The sequence below is a fragment of the Monodon monoceros genome, unplaced genomic scaffold (assembly GCF_005190385.1).
Source record: "Monodon monoceros isolate NGI ecotype Baffin Bay Population unplaced genomic scaffold, NGI_Narwhal_1 Super_Scaffold_21, whole genome shotgun sequence".
Classification (NCBI taxonomy): domain Eukaryota; kingdom Metazoa; phylum Chordata; class Mammalia; order Artiodactyla; family Monodontidae; genus Monodon; species Monodon monoceros.
This window is the reverse complement of record NW_021703778.1, coordinates 49,021,780-49,040,263: the sequence shown is the minus strand read 5'-3', so window position 1 is coordinate 49,040,263 and position 18,484 is coordinate 49,021,780. Positions and strand designations below refer to the sequence as shown.

At 49.3% G+C, this 18,484-nt stretch overlaps 1 protein-coding gene across 2 annotated transcripts in view; it reads left to right on the top strand.

The window, feature by feature from the left end:
- The window catches only part of IGF1R (insulin like growth factor 1 receptor), a 308,914-nt gene that overhangs the window by 277,761 nt on the left and 12,669 nt on the right, over window positions 1-18,484 (top strand). For both annotated transcript variants that reach the window (XM_029237078.1, XM_029237079.1), the window contains 5 exons: window positions 1,716-1,945; window positions 2,211-2,321; window positions 6,273-6,432; window positions 9,284-9,413; window positions 15,671-15,805. In XM_029237078.1, the coding sequence (XP_029092911.1) occupies window positions 1,716-1,945; window positions 2,211-2,321; window positions 6,273-6,432; window positions 9,284-9,413; window positions 15,671-15,805 (766 nt within the window). The remainder of the gene's footprint in view (window positions 1-1,715; window positions 1,946-2,210; window positions 2,322-6,272; window positions 6,433-9,283; window positions 9,414-15,670; window positions 15,806-18,484) is intronic.

Sequence of the window (18,484 nt, the reverse complement as noted above, 5' to 3'; positions counted from 1 at the left end):
AGAGTACACTGAAAATCCCCTCCAGGGAAACGCTGATAACATTGTGCACGTAAACCTCTCCTGCCTGGCAGGGCTTAGGACTGCTGGCTAAAGTCAGAGCTATTGGGTTGAATCAGCTTCCTCCCAGGGAATGAATGTGATTGGTTTTAACTCCATGTTTCATGGTGTGTTACATCGTTAATTCTGATTAAAAGCAAGCCTGGATTTTCAGAGATAAATGGATATATACAGTGTCTCTTTATACTTTCTGAGGGGTATCAGGAAGAGTCTTATCTACTGGGTTGTCTTGCATACTTACTCTCCTAAGTGAGCATCAGCCCCTTCTTCAGGGCTATAAACTGTCTAAGCCATATGGAGGTTGTAATTCCATTTGTGAAATTCCTGAACACATACATACATACTATGAAATACAAAAATGTATGTGAAAGAAAATTCTAGATTGATTAACATAGTCCATATTGGAAATTCCTTAGAGGTGTAAATTGGTGGTATCTCCTGGGCCTAATTCATAGACATCTTTGCTTTAAGATATCACTTAAAGGTAGATACCTGGGACTTGGGGGTGTCGGAATATAGCTGTCAATCCACTGCTTCTCTTACATCCAGCCACGGGCCCACGGTTAACATCTGAAAGCCTAAAGGCAAACAGATGCCATCCCAGGTTCTCAGTCCTTCTGCATTTCTTAAGCCAGGGCCACCTCTTTCCTACCAGTGGAGCATGCCAAGGGTTCCCCTCTCAGTCAAGGACGTAAGCACACAGCATTAGAAGAATATGATAATAATTGAAATTTCGTATGGAGCTGTAGAACAGGTTGATTTTATTTTAGTTCTCACCTACCCATCAGAGTGGTAGGATGGATCTTCTGTTTTGTTTTTTTCTTTCCTCCCTTCTTCCTTTCCCTCTTTCTTTCTCCTTCCTCCTGCCTAGCATTATTTATTTATTTTCTTAAACCAAATTGAATCTGACCAGAAGCATTAGGCTGGACAGGAAATCATACTCGGGCTTAGTCATTACCAAGCCCCACCCCCCAGACCCTCACCCCTGTGGGGGGAGGTCCCTGAGTTCACAGGCCCCAGGCCTAAGCCCTGGGGAGGTCCTTCTCATCAGCTGTCCCTCCATGCTGGTCACCACTGAATGCCCCTCGGTGCCAGAGCTCAGTTGCTTCCGTACCTCATTCATTGCCCCAGGGTCTCTGGCAAGGCCAGAGAAACTGTCCAGACTAGAGCAGAGCTACCAATGGAAATATAGGGCCAGTCCCATAAGAAACCTGAAATTTTTCTAGTAGCCACATATAAAATAGGAAAAAGAAACAGGCGAAATACATGTTGATAAGGTTTTCTTTAACTCAATATATCCAAAATATTATCAGTTTTAATATGCAGTCAGTAAAAAAGTTACTGAAATATTTACATTATTTTTTGAAATCCAGCATGAATTTTATACTTATAGCAACATCTCAGATTGGATGACTTTCTGGTTCTTATATGCTGTTGGTATCTTTGAATTATCTAGAACTCCTTGAGGACTTGAAATTTTAGTGTTTGACTGTACAGTGGCCTTGCTGAAATCCACAGCCTGTGGGAGATTCCAGAACAAGCCATATCCTTGTCTCCTGATGTTCTCCTCCGTGGGCTCTAGGAAGTGGCATCTTGCCCTCTTTGGCCTGGAGTTTGCCCAAAGCACGTTGTTTCAGTTCTGGCCTCTTCTTCCCCAGTGTACGTGCCTGACGAGTGGGAGGTCGCCCGGGAGAAGATCACCATGAGCCGGGAGCTGGGGCAGGGCTCGTTCGGGATGGTTTATGAAGGTGTCGCCAAGGGCGTGGTCAAGGATGAGCCTGAGACCAGGGTGGCCATTAAGACGGTGAACGAAGCCGCCAGCATGCGCGAGAGGATTGAGTTTCTCAACGAGGCCTCGGTGATGAAGGAGTTCAACTGTCACCATGTGGTAAGAGAAGGACCCCCATGTGTTGGGGAGCACACTTGTGGGTTTGCTGTCTCACCCTGTCTTCTGTAGGGATCCCCCCCATCACCCCACTGTTCCTTTAGACACTGTGCACACGAAGGTTCTGGATGTGATGCAGGGCTGGCCCGTGAGCCCCAGTGGCCCGTTGTACGGGCTCTGCTCTGGGCCAGATGGTCCCAGCGGTGGGAGAGCCTCAGTCGTGGGCAGCCCTCACCCTCTGAGCCCTTCTCTCTGTCCTTCCTCACAGGTGCGCTTGCTGGGCGTGGTGTCCCAGGGCCAGCCGACGCTGGTCATCATGGAACTGATGACCCGGGGGGACCTCAAAAGTTATCTCCGGTCTCTGAGGCCAGAAATGGAGGTCAGTTTTGATTTTCACTGACATCCCATGTTAACTGTTCCCTTTCCTTTAGAACCTTCCCCCAGAAGATACTGCGTCTTTAAATCCATTCACTTTTCTTGCCCCGTGCTTGGTTCTTGGTCCTGTATATGAAGGAGTTCCCTGACTAGAGAGAGACCTGGATCTTTTGTGAGAGGCACTTGCCAGTCCGCAGGTACCCTATTACTCAAACCCCTGTGTGCTTTTGCTGCTACATCATTCCCTCCACCCCCAGTCGCCTCCTCTACCACCGTCCCTCTCTGACTCCCACCCACAGACCATGTCTGCGCTGCTCTCTCCCTGGAGCCTTTCCTGCCCCCCACCCCAGCCAGGAGTGCCTGTTTCCTCCACTGCCTTCTCTCCTGGACCGGCTTTCTCTTGTTTGGTTCTTAGTGGATCCCCATGTAGCCCATTATGTTTCCTGTCCATCCCAGACCCAGTGTAGCTCAGTGTCGTGCTTGTCAGAGTTCACTGTCAGGTTGACTTGATTTGCCGGATGGTTTCCCTCCCAGCTCTGTGCACAGACACCCACTCACTCACAGGCCCCCACCTGACGTGTGCCCCTTCCCCTCCTGTGGGCAGTCTGAGCCTTTGAGCGGGGAGAGCCCCATTTCTCAAGGCCTGCATCCACATTTCAGGCTTTATCCGGAATCACTGTCTTGCTTGAGCTTCTGAATGATCATCACCTCAGCTGCACAATGATCTCTACTTAGTATCAAAAAAATATCAATTTGTGTTACCCTGGTGTCTCCCCATGAACCCAGCTTTGTAACATTTGGAGGAACGACTTTTTTTTTTTTTTTTTTTTTTGCGGTACGCGGGCCTCCCACTGTTGGGGCCTCTCCCGTCGCGGAGCACAGGCTCCGGACACGCAGGCTCAGCGGCCATGGCTCACGGGCCCAGCCGCCCCGCGGCATGTGGGATCTTCCCGGACCGGGGCACGAACCCGTGTCCCCTGCATCGGCAGGCGGACCCTCAACCACCGCGCCACCAGGGAAGCCCTGGAGGAACGACTTTTAAGAGTAAACTGGGAGATAAACACTTAGAAGTGATAGCAGCAACATCTGCCTTTCACTTGGCTGCCTTGGTGGGTCTCAAGTCCTCACTTGGACCCTGACTTCACTGCCTGTTGAGGAAGCTTTGGGTCTGCTTTTGTGCCTTGGATCCTCCCCTTTCTCTACCCTTTTTGAATGTCTGTAGCCTTTCTCTGTTTGAGCTTAATCTTTTGTTTTCTTCTTTTAATTGGCAACCTAATCATCTCCCAAGTAGTAGTTCCTTAATTTTTGTTCCAAGCACTTGTTCACACGTGGCTTCCTTTACTCACAGCAGATGACGCGTGTGGTTCTGCAAGGTCTGCGAGGCCCAGTGTGGACTGAGGCCCCGAGGGGGGCGGTTTGCAACACACCCACCCTGTGCTCTGCCCAGCGTGGGTCCCCAGCTCCCCTAGATCTTAGTGCCTTTTCCCAGCTCACTTTGTAATACACAAGCCAGCACAAAGGAGAAAAGCTTCATCAGCTGGGCAACTGGAGATGTGGCAGTATGTTTCTTATCAGATTCATTTAAGGCACCTCTGAAAAGTCTGAAGCACTTACTTCCTTCGTACCCAGTTTCAGGCACAGAATAAAAATTTGCAACACATAGCCCTAGTCCTGGCTCTGCCACTACCTGTCTGCGTCCTCAGGTGGCTGCTTCAGGCTCTGGGCCTTGGTTTCCTTATGTGTAAAATAAGAGGGTTGGGCAAGATGACTACTAAAGTCCTTTTCAGATGAAAAATTAACTTTAAAAAAAATTTATTTATTTTTGGCTGCATCGGGTCTTTGTTGCTGCACACAGGCTTTCTCTAGTTGCGGTGAGCAGGGGCTACTCTTCGTTGCGGTGCGTGGGCTTTCTCATTGCGGTGGCTTCTCTTGTTGCAGAGCACAGGCTCTAGGCGCCCGGGCTTCAGGAGTTGTGGCACACAGGCTCTAGAGCACACGCTCAGTAGTTGTGGCGCACGGGCTTAGTTGCTCCGTGGCATGTGGGATCCTCCCGGACCAGGGCTCGAACCCGTGTCCCCTGCGTTGGCAGGCGGATTCTTAACCACTGTGCCACCAGGGAAGCCCCCCCAAAAATTCACTTTTAGATTTGTCAGGTTTAAAGTTGTTCTTTCTAACCCATGTCAAGTATAAAAATACGTATGCTTATCCTGTGGTTTCATTATATTCTACTTGGCACCTTCCCCCAGTGAAGATTCATTCATTTCCCTCACTAAATGCGGATGCTTGTGTATACGCGTCTTAAGTAGTTCTAAGCAAGTTAAATATTTCTGTTTTCTAAGACGTCTGAAAGAATGGCAGTATTAGCACCATGAACTGACAGAATGTCAGCCCTCTCCTTCAATACTTAAAATCAGGTTCCTTTTTTTGATTCTGTTTTTCATATTAATATTATGAAGCGCCACTTCTAATAAGCGCCTAACTTAATATTCCACAACTTAAGTATTATGAGCATAAAGTTAACATTTTACCTGCCAATTTCCTGGTGTACCGTGCATATCTAAAGCCCTGAAAAGGTTAAAGGGAATGTTAGGTCCTGAGGGAAAAAGGCTCCTCTAAGCAAGGCCCCTTTGTAAAGGAAGGGGGTAGTTTTGGCTTACCCTTTGGGTCATCACATCACTTCCCCAGGCAACTCAGTAATGAGGATTTTAAATCACCACAGACAGTCCTGATAGTAGCTTCAGAATTCAAGTGTAGGGAACCAACCCCCAAGTACTTGGAGAGTTGTTATACTGCTCCTAGAAGCCAGCTTTGGGGCAGAAACTAGCACCTCACTGGGCGAAACCAGCATTCCCTGGGTGTGGACCTTGGCCAGGCACTGGCGGACACTTGCCATGCATGGTCCCAGGTCATCCTCCCAGCAGTGACCCCGCCTCGACCCCATGTGAAAGAGCCCAGGCAGGAGGCCAGACTGTCTGATCCTAAAGCCCAGACATGTTCTTCCTGTGGCGCAGGGTTTGAGCTGGGAAGGGGACATGTGGGACCTGTCAGAGCAGGATGGCTTTGCTGTGTTGTGACAGATGCTCTGTAGTCAGGGAAACTGAGGTAAAGTCTGTTGAACTCACACAAACAAGAGGTGGTCAGCATCTAAACTGGGGGTGCTGATTGGTTTCTACACTTTCTTTTAGGATAAAGAGGCTTGGACACACATTTTATGTAAAACTTTTCTAAATGGATTTATTATTTGGGGGTATTTCTTCTCAATTCTGAAGTCGGTATGTTGCCCTTCTCTGCAAAGAGGAAACGTTTATCCGTGTTACCTGTCACTGTTGGACATTGGTCCCCTCCAGAATAAGCTTCTGCTGGACTTAAATGAACTGTCAAGGGCTTGCTTTCCTCAGCACCCACAGAAGATAATAATCCAAGGAATGCCACTCTGTAAGGTGAACAAATTCATCTTGATGGTTTTGTACTTTAGAAGAAAGTTGAAGGGAAAGAAAAGGATTAAATAATTTAATGTAGGAAATAACACATCCAGTGTCCATTCAAGAAACCCGTTTGCTTATTTCCACATGGCCTTTGTAATGTCCTCTCCCTCCTTTTCCCTGTATGGAGTTGGATTGTAGAAATAAAAGGAACACATACACTAATTGGAATTTGAGTATCCAGAATTTTTAATATCAAAAATTGCTGGTTTCACTTTAAATGATGTTGGCCCCACCCAATATCGAAGATGCTGGTCCTCCCAAGTTGTGCTAATAGGTGCTTCTCTCTGCAGCTTTGTGATGTGGTCAGAGGGCAAGTGCCATGGCCTCCTTCTGAGCCACTCCTGGTTTCTTAGCAGAATGACCTGTGGTGCTCAGATTGAACAAAGGTGGATTTGCAAACCGTGAAAGAACACGGGGAGGGAAAAATTCCTAAATTCTCACGTGGATTTTTTTTTTTTAATCTCCAACAGAATAATCCAGTCCTAGCACCTCCCAGCCTAAGCAAAATGATCCAGATGGCTGGAGAGATTGCAGATGGCATGGCATACCTCAACGCCAATAAGTTTGTCCACAGAGACCTCGCTGCCCGGAACTGCATGGTGGCCGAAGATTTCACAGTCAAAATCGGAGGTGTGTCCTTAGCTTTCCAGATCTGAGCAAGAACTAAACTCGCACACGTTTTAGGGACCAAGTGGGCATTAGCCTGCCTGTGGAGAGGTTTTCCAATGCGTCCCGTGACCGCAGAGTCTTTACTCTCTGGAATAATGTGATTGTGTCCAGTCAATAGTCACAAACCCAGCCAGCCTGGCTCTAATCCTGATAGTGCATGGGCGCAGTGGTCCAGGCAGTGGCCAAGGGTGAGCTGAGGCCATGGTCCGTGAGGTTGCCTCTACTGGCACTTGAGGCATTTCTTGGCAGAACAGTTCTAAGCATTGTTTCCAAAAATGGTTGAGACAGTGTCCTCAGGTGATTTTGACTTGTGCCTAAAAGTTGCCCTCCATACTACCAGTATGTCTTCCAGTTTTCCAGCTTACAAGGAACATTGTCTGCCTCACAACAACCGGGGGTCCATGGCGTTTTCTAAGAGGTGAGGTCCCCGATGGTGAAGCCCGTGCACAGAGCAGAAGTGGTTACAGGATGAGGGAAGACCGCTGCTTTCTGGGGTTCACACCCGAGCTGGTCAACCTCGGAGCTCTTGATCTTTGTTGCAAGCCTTACTTATTAGCTAACTAAACTCCTCCTTAGACCCCTTGTTGCCACCACCCACTGTAACACCAAAAGAGGGGGGTGGTTACTGGTTAGGAATTTACTTTGGACTTTAGGTTTGGTTTTTACTTTGGTCCTTGAATCTGCCTGATAAAACACATAAAACATCAGGGCTGCATGGGAACCACCTGCTCTTCCCACTGTGAGATGATGATGTTTCAGGAAAATGCTGAATATTTATCCTGAGAAGCTACAGGAAGACTTTACATCCAAAAACTATTTAAATCTCTTTGTCTAGCTCTTGAACTGTCTGTTCTGGAAGTGCTCGCCTTCCTTTAGCAGTGTTTTTGGGGTTTTTTTAACAATGAATTTGAATGAATATTTTGGCCCTTTGGTGAGCAATGAGTATCCCCTCTAGAATGGTTTCCCAAGTGGGGATAGGCATCTTTATCTTTCATTTGTAGGAGCTAGAGGTAATGGATGGAGCCATATCGTATAGCAAATATCCTTGGCCATCAGTTATTCCGTGTGTCCTTGGATTGGCCCTTTGAGGCATCCACACATTTGACACCCCTGAAAGTCTGAGGCTGTCTTGCCCTGGGGCTCTCAGGGAAGAGCCCCTATGGCTACTGCCTGGGCTTCCTCTGTGTACCCTGCTCCCTCCCCTTCCCTTCTCAGCGAGGACCCAGATTGCTCCCACAGAGATGCCAACCAGCTCCCCTTCCCCAGCTGCAGAGCCAGGCAGGCACTAACTAAACTAAATCCCGGTTCTGCCACTAACAGACGTGAGGCTTGCGGCAAGTGTCTTTAAGTTCTGTGAGCCCCAATTTCTTGACCTCTGAAATGGGGATGATGCTGTAAGAGAGTCATGAGATGCTGGGAAAGACTCGGTGCAGGAAAGCACCAGGCGCATACGTGCTGGGTGTGGGGCAGGTCCTCGGAAATGGAAACGTTAGTGTCTGTGGCCTAACTCAGTTCCTTCTCCTTTACTTCCCTGCTCGCCCTCACTGCGGGAGAGCCCTTTTTGTGCCACTTGCCATTGGAAGTCCAAATCAGCAAGGACTCTATTTGCTATTTAACCATGTGGCATATTTATAGTGATGTTTTCTTTGTACTGTGTTTTTTCTTCCTGAAATTTGAAATTTTTCTTTTGGGTTAAGGAGGAAATAATCTGTGCTTTTTTTCTGGGATTTCTGTCTTTCCTTGTTGTGCAAGGAAAAGCAGATCCTCTATTTGCACATCACTGGATAATTCAGAGATAAGACTTTAGCACTTCGTTTTTATTCTTCGCTAGGATTCAAAAATGTTTTTCTAATGCCCAGTGTCCCATGGATTACAAATATGACAAGCAGTTTTACCAGAGGCAATTCGATGGCCGTTAGCATAGTACAAGGAAATTATGTTGATTAACGTCCAAGGAACTTTGTTCTCTGTGTTTGCTTTGTAGCCTTACCTCTTTGTGGCAGAGTTAGAGACATAAGTGAACATTTTAAAAAGGAGAGCAGCCCTTTCTCCTGGGAAGGAGGACGGAAGAGTCCCTGTAAGAAAAGGTTACATGATTGAGTGGAAAATCAAAATCTGACAAAGAAGCAATAATTTAGGATTATAAAGCGAGCCTGCCATCAAACATAATTATGTGACATCTTCTAGAGACATGGGAAATGGAAGACATTTTCAAAAATGAGTGGGAGTATTATGTTGAAAAACATTATTGAGTAATAGCTTCAGGGGCCTAGTAAATACCATCTCTTAGGCATCTTACTGTGTACTTTTTTCATCGTGAATTGGTCCTCTCAATATTTTCCCCCTTATTAGATGGTGAAACTACTTTCTTTTCTCTGATAATGAGGCAGTGTTACTAAGTAAATAAAAGTCAACATGCTCCTGGCTATTTGATCATGTTTTTAAACCACATACAAATGACCTTTGCTCTACTCAGTACATATTTTCCTGATAAACTATGGGTCCTGATAATTTGTAAGATGCCTCTCATTTTAAATGCAATGAGGGAGCTACCTTCTTAAAAGAATCACATTGTAAATGTATTTAAAGGCAGAGATTTCTGGGCATTTGCTTGTCATGTGACTCACCGGTCCTCCCCTACGGTTTCTGCCTCATCAGGTGGCAGCATGGATATCGGCCTACCTAAAGCCAGTTCCCCCTTGGACTTGGCTGTGGGCACAGGACCCTCCTCTGAGACGTCACTGTGCCCCTTTGCTTCTCCCCGGACATTACTCACATGGGGTAACTCTCGTGCCTTCTCTCCTCCTCACAGATTTTGGGATGACGAGAGACATCTATGAGACCGACTATTACCGGAAGGGAGGGAAGGGGCTGCTGCCCGTGCGCTGGATGTCCCCCGAGTCCCTCAAGGATGGAGTCTTCACCACGCACTCTGACGTCTGGTACGAGACACCTTTCCCGTAATGCCAGCCCCCGGCCCCCACGAGTCCTTTCTTTTCCTCCTGTTTTCTGTTCATTGTTACCCGTTTCCGGCTTTGACTAAGTGTGATGGGGGCCACCCCCTCATCACTGACGTGTTCCTGTTGTCAGTGGGCACTTGTGGGATCTAAAGAATTTGTGGGACCAACATTTCTTTCAATGCTTAGCTGCTCACCGAGTGGTTGGGAGGCCTGGAGACACACCACCAGGGGCTAGGGTATGGGGACAAGCCAGAAAGTTTTACCTCTTTCTGCTTCTTCCCCACCTGCCTTCTCTCATTTTCTTTCGCAATAAATAGATGCGACGTGTGTGTGCGCACGCGTGTGCGCACGTGTGTGTTTGGGGAGGTGGTTGCTTCACCTAATTAAAACTTCAGATGGCAGATGCTGCTTATTTTAGACCCAAAGCTTATGAGTCTTGATGTGTTTTCCTGTTGGTTCCATCTGCTGTCTGTCCTCTTCCAATGGGCACCTGTCGTCGCTGACCCAGGGATGGTGTGGAAAGCAAAATGTCTCCCTTAGTCATGGACGTATCTTGGGGTAGAAGGTGCATCAGCTGCGGATGCAGAGGCCTTTTGATAGTGTCGTTTACTGAGGCTCCTCAGCAACATTGTGGAGAGGTGGTCAGTTTCTGAAATGCGACTGAGGTTCTTGGCAGGCGAAGGCCCTGGCACGCCTACCTTCTAGAACATCAGCTAGTTTCTTGGCTGTCCTCTCAGGAGATCCCGTTGCTGGTGGGTTACAGAAATGGTAGTTGTTTACTCCAGCTGTAGGGATGAGCACATAGAGGAGCTATTTAAGTAGTGACCGACATCATTTTTTTTTTTAACCTCGTGAACCTTGGGATCAAGGGCCTTGGATCCTATTTTGAAGACAGGTGCAAATTGGAAATAGCATTTGAATATGACCCAGCAAAGCATGATTTCTTCTCGAGCTCAAGTGTGAGATCTGTTTTGCAATCAGCCTATTCAAGATGGTTCCCTCTTCACAGTCAAATCAAAGTGTTCAACACCATTTTTAGATATCGAGATGATGGGGAGAGGACAGGCCTGGGCCCACACCCGCATCTGTTTATTCTAGGATCCATGCTTCCAGCAACTTTGAGGTCAGCTTACAGTGCAGTAAAATAGAAAACCACGAGAGCCAGGGAAAACAGAGGCAGGGCAGGAAGATAAAACTAGAGTTGTTAATATCTCACAGGCTAAGTTTACCAAATTCTGGTTAGCAGCAATTGCAACAAGCAGCAGTAAAGGGTGTTCATTGCCATTTTTCTCCCATTTGATGACATAGACATTATGAACCAGCAAGAAAAAATATATATAAACAAGAGTAGGGATTTCATATTCATTCCATTCCATGTTCAGGCTTTGACAGTGCTTCAGTTTTTTTTTTTTTAACATAGCCTTTGAGGATAACACTGGTAAGGTGGGTAGGCTAGGACAATGGAGAATATGGAAGGCTTCTTAGCTCCCCAGGATCTAAAGTGCTCCCTCTTGAAGGAATGAAAATCATTTTTGAGTGTATTCAATGGTACAAAACAGTCATCCCTAAATAGTTAAAGTCTAGAAAGAAATACAAAGAATTGTATTTGACTTTGCAGAAGATACCCTAGACTTTTAGGATCAGAAGATATTCTGAGGTCGGGACCCGTCCCCACACCCCATCTACAGCGTCTTTGACAGCTGGCTTTTGAGCTTCTGCTCACATATTTCCAGGGACTGCTAATTCCTCTCTCATAAAGACAGACAGCCCTAATCCTTAAGACATCCTTGGGTTTTGCAGGCCTTTCTCATGCTATGCTTAAGTCGGCCTCTTGCTGACACCCCGTTGGCCCTTCTCTGTAGCACAGTTGCACAACCTGCTCTGTTTTTGATAAGACAGGCCTTGGAGTCACAAGGAAGTGGTCTCTTTTCTCTAGGTGGAACATCTTTAGGTTTTCCTGCTATCCTTGGAGACATTATTCCCAGGCCCTTGGGCACTGTCCTGGTACCTCCTATAGCTCTCTTGTAGCACTGTGTCCCTGCAAATGGTTCCTTTGGGTTAGAAGACACAGGTGTGCCCTCCAGGCATGGAGGGAACCAGGCGCAGGACTGGGGAGGGGGAAATCCATGGCTTGAAGGTGTGTTTCCTTCCTGGGCAACTGAATCACCCTACAACAGTCTTCATTTCTTGACTTACTGAGAAGCTTTCCGAAGGCTGGTTGCTCCCTCCGAGAGTTATTTGGTTCTTCAGTGGCGAATTCACATCAGCTGGTAATGTGGATATCTCTGTAGGTTTCGATTTGCTGGTGGGTGGGACATTGACAGATCCCGTCCTTGTATGAGGAGGTATAATTATTGAATGCTGACTTTAACCAGCACTGGAATTGAAGTGAGTCTCACACCAGGTTGTCCCTTACTTGGGAAAACAGCCCCAATGCTCGAAATTAGAAAAGACTTCACACAAAGGCATTTATCTAATGTTTAGAGATTAAATCCATAAAATTCAAAGCTTGGTTTTGTATGAGGCATTACATGCCAGTGCCACATTGTAAATGACCTGCTCTGAAAAGCATGCAGGTGTTGCGTATTTCTCAGCGTCTCTGGCTGTGTGGCCTTGGTCAAACCATGGGGTATCTGTGGACTTCAGCTGCTCCATCTGTGAGGTAAGGTCTGTTTGGGGATGTCTGCAGAACCTCAGTAGATGTTTTTGTTTTGTTTTGTTTTGTTTTTTTGTGGTACGCGGGCCTCTCACTGTTGTGGCCTCTCCCGTTGCGGAGCACAGGCTCCAGATGTGCAGGCTCAGCGGCCATGGCTCACGGGCCTTAGCCGCTCCGCGGCAAGTGTGGGATCTTCCTGGACCGGGGCACGAATCCATGTCCCCTGCATTGGCAGGCGGACTCTCAACCACTGCGCCACCAGGGAAGCCCCTCAGTAGATGTTTAAATGGCCCCTGTGACAACTGCTGATGACCGGGAGGCACGTTGGTATTGGGTAGAGATGCTTTAGCCTCCATACCTTGGGGCAGAAAAATGGTTGAACTCAGCTAGTCATGTCCTGTGAAGGACGCCCGGATGCCAGCACTAAGTGGCCCTCACAGACAGGTGACACTGACATCAAACCAGAGTCACTCCAGGGAAAGCCTTTGTGGAGAGCCAGCTCTGTCACCTTCTGTGTTCTTTCATGTGTGTGATCGTGAGGACCTGGCGTGGCCCAGGCACAGTGCTCAGCGTGTGTAAGAACCAGGGCACCTAGAGACATGGTCCTTGTCCCTGAGGGATGAAGTCTTGTCGAGAACAGGAAGCGACCCTGACAGGCTGGGATCACAGACCCCTTCCCCGAAGAGCGGGAGTCGTGGGGCACCCTGCAGTATGGACTGTCACCTTCCGAACAGTGAGGAAGTGGGCTCTTGGCGGTGGGAACACTGGGGGAAACCACGGTGGTGGGAAGCGCTTAGTGCGTGTAGAAGATGGTGGGACTTCCTCAAGGGAGTTAGGCTGAAGAGAGCTCAAGTGAGGCCTTGGCTGTTTTGTTAGGGGTTTGGGACTAATTCTGCAGGCTCCGTGAGGAGAGGCTTCTGAGCCGGAGAGTGACCTAGAGCCGTGTTTTAAGTTCACGTTAGCTAGAGTGTGAAGCTCCTCTGAGTAAGATGTTGGTGCCAAAAAGGAGGCGTCCTTCAGGCCAGGCAAGGGGAACCATCTGCACTGAGGATGTGCTGGGGGGACGAAAGGAGGGGAGCAGACCTTTGGGCAGGTCTGAGCCTGCACGGGCAAGCTGTGGGGGTTATCTGAGGAGGTGTGGGAAGGATGACTTCAGGGTGCTATTGAATATAGTTCCCTGTGCTATACTGGAGGAGTTTGTTGTTGGCATGTTGACTCTTCTAAGCTGAAGGAGTTGCGAAGTGGAATTTGCAGGAAGGACTCTCTGACCTTGCCCTGAAGCAGGCTTATGACCCTTATATGCCCTGGAGGAAAGAAGCATCCTTATTTCCTAAGACACCAAGAGGAATCTGAACTAACAAGTCTTGCTGGGTTTCCCCAGTTCACTGTACCCTTTGCTCATATCCTTCTGTCCTGTCCCCCTTTTTCCATGACTTTGTGCTCTTCATCAAAACTAATATAAAAAATGCTTAGGTTTTACTACTTTGTTGGGTCTTCATTTCCTTATGAAGGCTCCTGTGTCGTGTAAAACTTATATTAAAAAAATCTGTACCCTTTCTCTTGTTAATCTGTCTTTTGATACAGAGCCCCAGCCGAGAACTGAGCAGGACAGAAGAAAAGGATTTTTTTTCCCCTCCTCTACAAAGGAAAGTGGCATTCTCTAAGAAAGTTAATATTTTTTTCCTCGACTGCCCCAAACCCGTTGGGAAACACTTTTTAATTTCTGAAGAATTTCTTTGATTCGCTTAGGAGAGAAGCTAAACGCATGAGCTTCGGACTTTATACTAGAGTCGTGGTTCTCGTTTCAGTGATGTTACACTAGCAGTGGTTCTCCACAGGGTTGATGGCATCTCCTAGGAGACATTTGGCAATATCAGGGTGGCGAGACAGAGTTGAGACACATTGAGGTCAAGGGTCCACAGTAACCCAGAGCTTGGAGTGGGGCAGTAGGTGCTGAGAGGTCAGCATGGGTGCCGTCCGGTGGGCGCTGGCTGCCTGACAGTAGCTGGCACAGCCGAGGAACGTGTGGGGCAGGAGGGGGACGTGGGGCTGGGAGAAACCGCATTTTCAGGTTATTTCTCAGGCCAGGCCTGCCGTCAGTTGGGTACCGCATTTCAGAGGAGGAGTTGGGAGCCGTGGCCTCTGAGGCAGAGACCTAGGTGACCGGGCCAATTCAGTCTGCGGAGATCCCCCAGCCCAGGTTGACGGGAGGAGCCCACTGCCCTCAGCTGGGCCTGCGAACACCGCATTTGGGCCTCCGGGCTTTCAACTTTCCTAGGTCTCTCGTGCAATACCAAGACTATTTCTTGGTCACCGAGTTTCAAAAGGATCTTGGGTGGGTCTGTCCTCTGAGGGCTAAGATTCTAAATATTTATGTCTGACGTCTGCTCTCAGCATCAATTTGTACAAAACCCTTTTGTTCATGGAAAGGAGCTGAAGCATCGAGTAAAGCATTCTGATACAAAGTCCGCGGCCCTCCTGGCTCGGCTCGGCCAGGATCCGCAGAGCTCTGGGCGGGAAGCGCCGCCCCAGAATTTTCAGTGCGGCTTTGCCCACAGCCCTGGCCTTTGGAAGGTCCAGGAAGCCCCTCGGGTTGGCCAAGCGGCAGGCTTTAATCTGCGGAAATGAACCGAATGGAAAGGCAAATAGGCCGTGGAGAATTTGTGGAAGACGCTGATGTATGCTGGGAAGGCACCTTCGTTTTGCAGATTACAGCACCGCCTTTTTTAACGTCCTCAGTCTGAAATTTCTGTGTATGTGTATACCTATTTTAGTTTGTTTTCCAGTAGTAGGATCTTCTAACCTACAGGCAGAAGCGCATGCGAGGCGGAATCGCTCCCTGCTCCCCTTGCTGACTTGGTTCCTCGGCCACCCCCTTCCCCCCACCTTGGCTAAACTCTGGGCCTAAGGATTCTTCCTAGTGCGCGAGCCCCACCCCAGCCAGTGCCGCCCTTCTCTGTCCCCCACCTGTGAGGCTGAGCCCCTCATCTCCCCGGGCCCTCCTGGACCTGTAAGATCCCCACTGAGCTTTTCGACACCCCAAGGCCCAGGCCCCCACCCCAGACCAGTGAAATCAGTCAGGGGCCCAGGCATCCTTAAGAGTTAAAAACTCAACCAGGGGTTCCTGCATAGAAAACCACTTAGGTAGAAGTTTCCAAAACGGGGAGCTTGTTGAACAGCTTGCTTGTCCCAGGCTGCATTTAGTCCCAGGGATTTGCACTAAATCACTGTCCCAGCCGGGCCTGGGGACCAGCATTCGATTATTGGTGGCATAAAAGCACATTAGGGAGACGCTGCCCTGCAGGGTCCTGGCTGGGGCTGGGCCCTGAACCCAGCTTGCCTGGGGCTCCCATTGGAGATCACGTGCTCGCTGGCTGTTCAAGGGCCCTGAACACTCCTTCCCCTCAGCTGGCAGAGCTGTGCCACCAGGGCTGCATCGACTCAACGACACGAGGATGGATGTTCCACACTTAGCCCAGGGCCTGGCTCGCTGCCCGACATGCGCTCAGTCGCCCAAAGGGAGAGGGCTCTGTGGCTCTGTCCACCCCTTTCCAAGCACCTCACGTTTCTTTTCTCCCTGCAGGTCCTTCGGGGTCGTCCTCTGGGAGATCGCCACGCTGGCCGAGCAGCCATACCAGGGCCTGTCCAATGAGCAAGTCCTTCGCTTTGTCATGGAGGGCGGCCTTCTGGACAAGCCGGACAACTGTCCTGACATGCTGTATGTATATGCTGGGTCCCTCTGGCCCCGGCGGGTGCTGGGATGACCAGAGCAGTTAAGAAGAGGGTTTATCCTAATGGAAAGAACCTGTCCCTTTGGGCAAGTGCCTTAATCCTTCCCCATCTTCCTTAATCCTGGGGTTCGGATTTGCAGTTTACATTGTGGTTTCTCAGGCCAAACGTCTTTGTGAAATACTTGACCAAAGCAATCCCTGCTGGTCTGCTCCAGGCAGAGTTTCTTTTAAAAATGCAGCAACATGACACTGATTACTCTTAAGCCACAGTCCCAGGCCGCTCCCCAGCCATCAGCAGGGCTCCTCCAGGCCTGTGGGGGTGACCTCAGACCTCCTTTTGCAGGCGGTTCCAGGATGCTGCCACCACCTGTGGTCCCCCCATGTTTCTTTCCTGTTAAGTGTTTACAAAAGTCATAAAAGGCCTGTGAGTGGCAGGCTCTCAGCAGCCCCCTCCAGCGGCTGTGCTGACCTAGAGGCGGTCAGGGGGCCTCCCGGCAGGCACAGCCCTGGCAGGTAGCTTTCTGTTCCTAAGATCTGTCAGATAATGGGAAACAGTCCGTGATGCCTCGTGGGCCCCCCTGCTCAGTGTTCTTAGGAGAAGCCCCTCTGTCAGTGGAGGTCAGAGCTGCTGAAAGTGTGAGGGTGTGCAGGTGTGAGGATGTGCAGGTGTGCTGTGGTTGGGTCGTCAGGTGCAGACAGGTACAGAAAGCAGTGGACTTGCTTTCGACATGCACATTAAGGCAGGGCTTAAGATTCTTCTGGATCCCAATAGGTAGAAGGTAGGCTACCACTAATACTTCACGACCAATGCAGGAATTTTCCAGAAGTGCTTTTCAGGACAGATTTGGCCTCACATTGGAAAGGGCCCCAGAGGAGCTGTTGGGCTGTCTCCGTGTCTGTGTGGAAGGCTCTACCCAGATCTGCCACCTACCCGTGCACCAGCCTTGAGTGAGCACTGACTTGGGCAAGGCCCCCTCATGGTGGGGTGATTTACAGATGTGAGTCAGATGCCACGTCGAGTGGGTACCAGGGAAATTGGCCCCAACAGCCAAGAAAGCTCTGTTCATTTGGTCTCCCAAGGTTTCCATGGATCAGGAAATGGGAGTGCTGGCTCCTCTGCTCAGTCTGATGAGGTTGAGATCAAGATGTCAGCCCGAGCTGTGAACATCTGAGGCTCAGGAGGCTCCCTCTCCCAGGCCCCTGCAGGTTGTTGGCAGGAGTCAGCCCCATGTGGCTGTAGGACTGAGGTCCCAGGGTCTTGCTAGCTCTCAGCTCCCAGTCCTTGCTAGCTCTCAGCTCCCAGTCCTTGCCACACTTCCCCTCCATTGGCCTTCTCACAACAAAGCAGCTTTCTTTTTTATTTATTTATTTTTTTTTGCGGTACGCGGGCCTCTCACTGCTGTGGCCTCTCCCGTCGCGGAGCACAGGCTCTGGACGCGCAGGCCCAGCGGCCATGGCTCACGGGCCCAGCCGCTCCGCGGCATGTGGGATCTTCCCGGACCGGGGCATGAACCCGTGTCCCCTGCATCGGCAGGTGGACTCTCAACCGCTGCACCACCAGGGAAGCCCCCAAAGCAGCTTTCTTCTTCAGGGCCAGTAAGGGACTCTCTCTCTGCTGCTTTTTGACATTTTTTTTTTTTTTTTACCTGATTAAGTTACATCCACCCAGGATAATCTCCCTTCTGATTAACTTAGAGTCAATTATTAGAAACCTAAATGGAGGAGTGAAATCTCATCACATTCACAAGTCCCTCCCACTCAGGTGAGGGGATCATACAGGGCGTTTACACCAGGGGTGGGAATCTTGGGGACTGTCTTAGAATCTGACTGCCTTAGCCTGGGAAGCAGAAACCATTGTCCTGTCAATAAACCAAGGTTTTCGGGGTTTTTTTAAAGCATTTTTAGTGTAGTTTCCAAGACTGAATCCCTAAGCTCCAGGTAGAGGGCAGGGTGGGGAGTGGGGGTGGAATTTGTTCTCCTGACTCTGACTGAGCTGCTTTTTCAGGGGTACGGCAGCTGGGTATCCTGCTCTTTAACTGCTGCCTCTGAGCATTTGCTCAGCCAAAGCCTGTTCTATCCCGGGGACAGCTTGCATGGAATTAGGAAAGAGGCCAGAGAATGCTGCAGGAAAGGGAACATCTTTGCCTCAGAGTGTGTGTGTATGTGTGAGTGTGAGAGTGTGTGTGAGAGTGTGTGAGTGTATGAGAGTGTGAGTCTGTGTGTGTGTGTGAGAGCATCTGTGAGAGTGTGTGTGTGTGTGAGAATGTGTATGTGTGTGAGTGCATGAGAGAGTGAGTGTGTGTGAGTGTGAGAGTGTATGTGTCTGAGTGTGAGAGTGTGTCTGTGTGTGTGTGTGTGTGTGTGTGAGGGTGTGTGTGTGTGTGTCTGTGTGTGGGGGTGTATGAGAGTGTGAGTCTGTGTGAGAGTGTACGTGTGCATGTGTGTGTGTGTGTCTGTGAGTGTGTGAGTGTATGAGAGAGTGTGAGTCTGTGTGTGTGTGAGTGTGAGAGAGTGTGATTGTGTGTGTTGGGGGGGGTACCCACTGATCATCTGAGCATGGGCCCAGACTAGGAAACGTACATGTGTCCTGGACGTGGGGCACAGGATACACCCACACATGACAGGAAGCTCCACTCCTCAGAGGGCTGTGCATAAGGGGGCAGTGG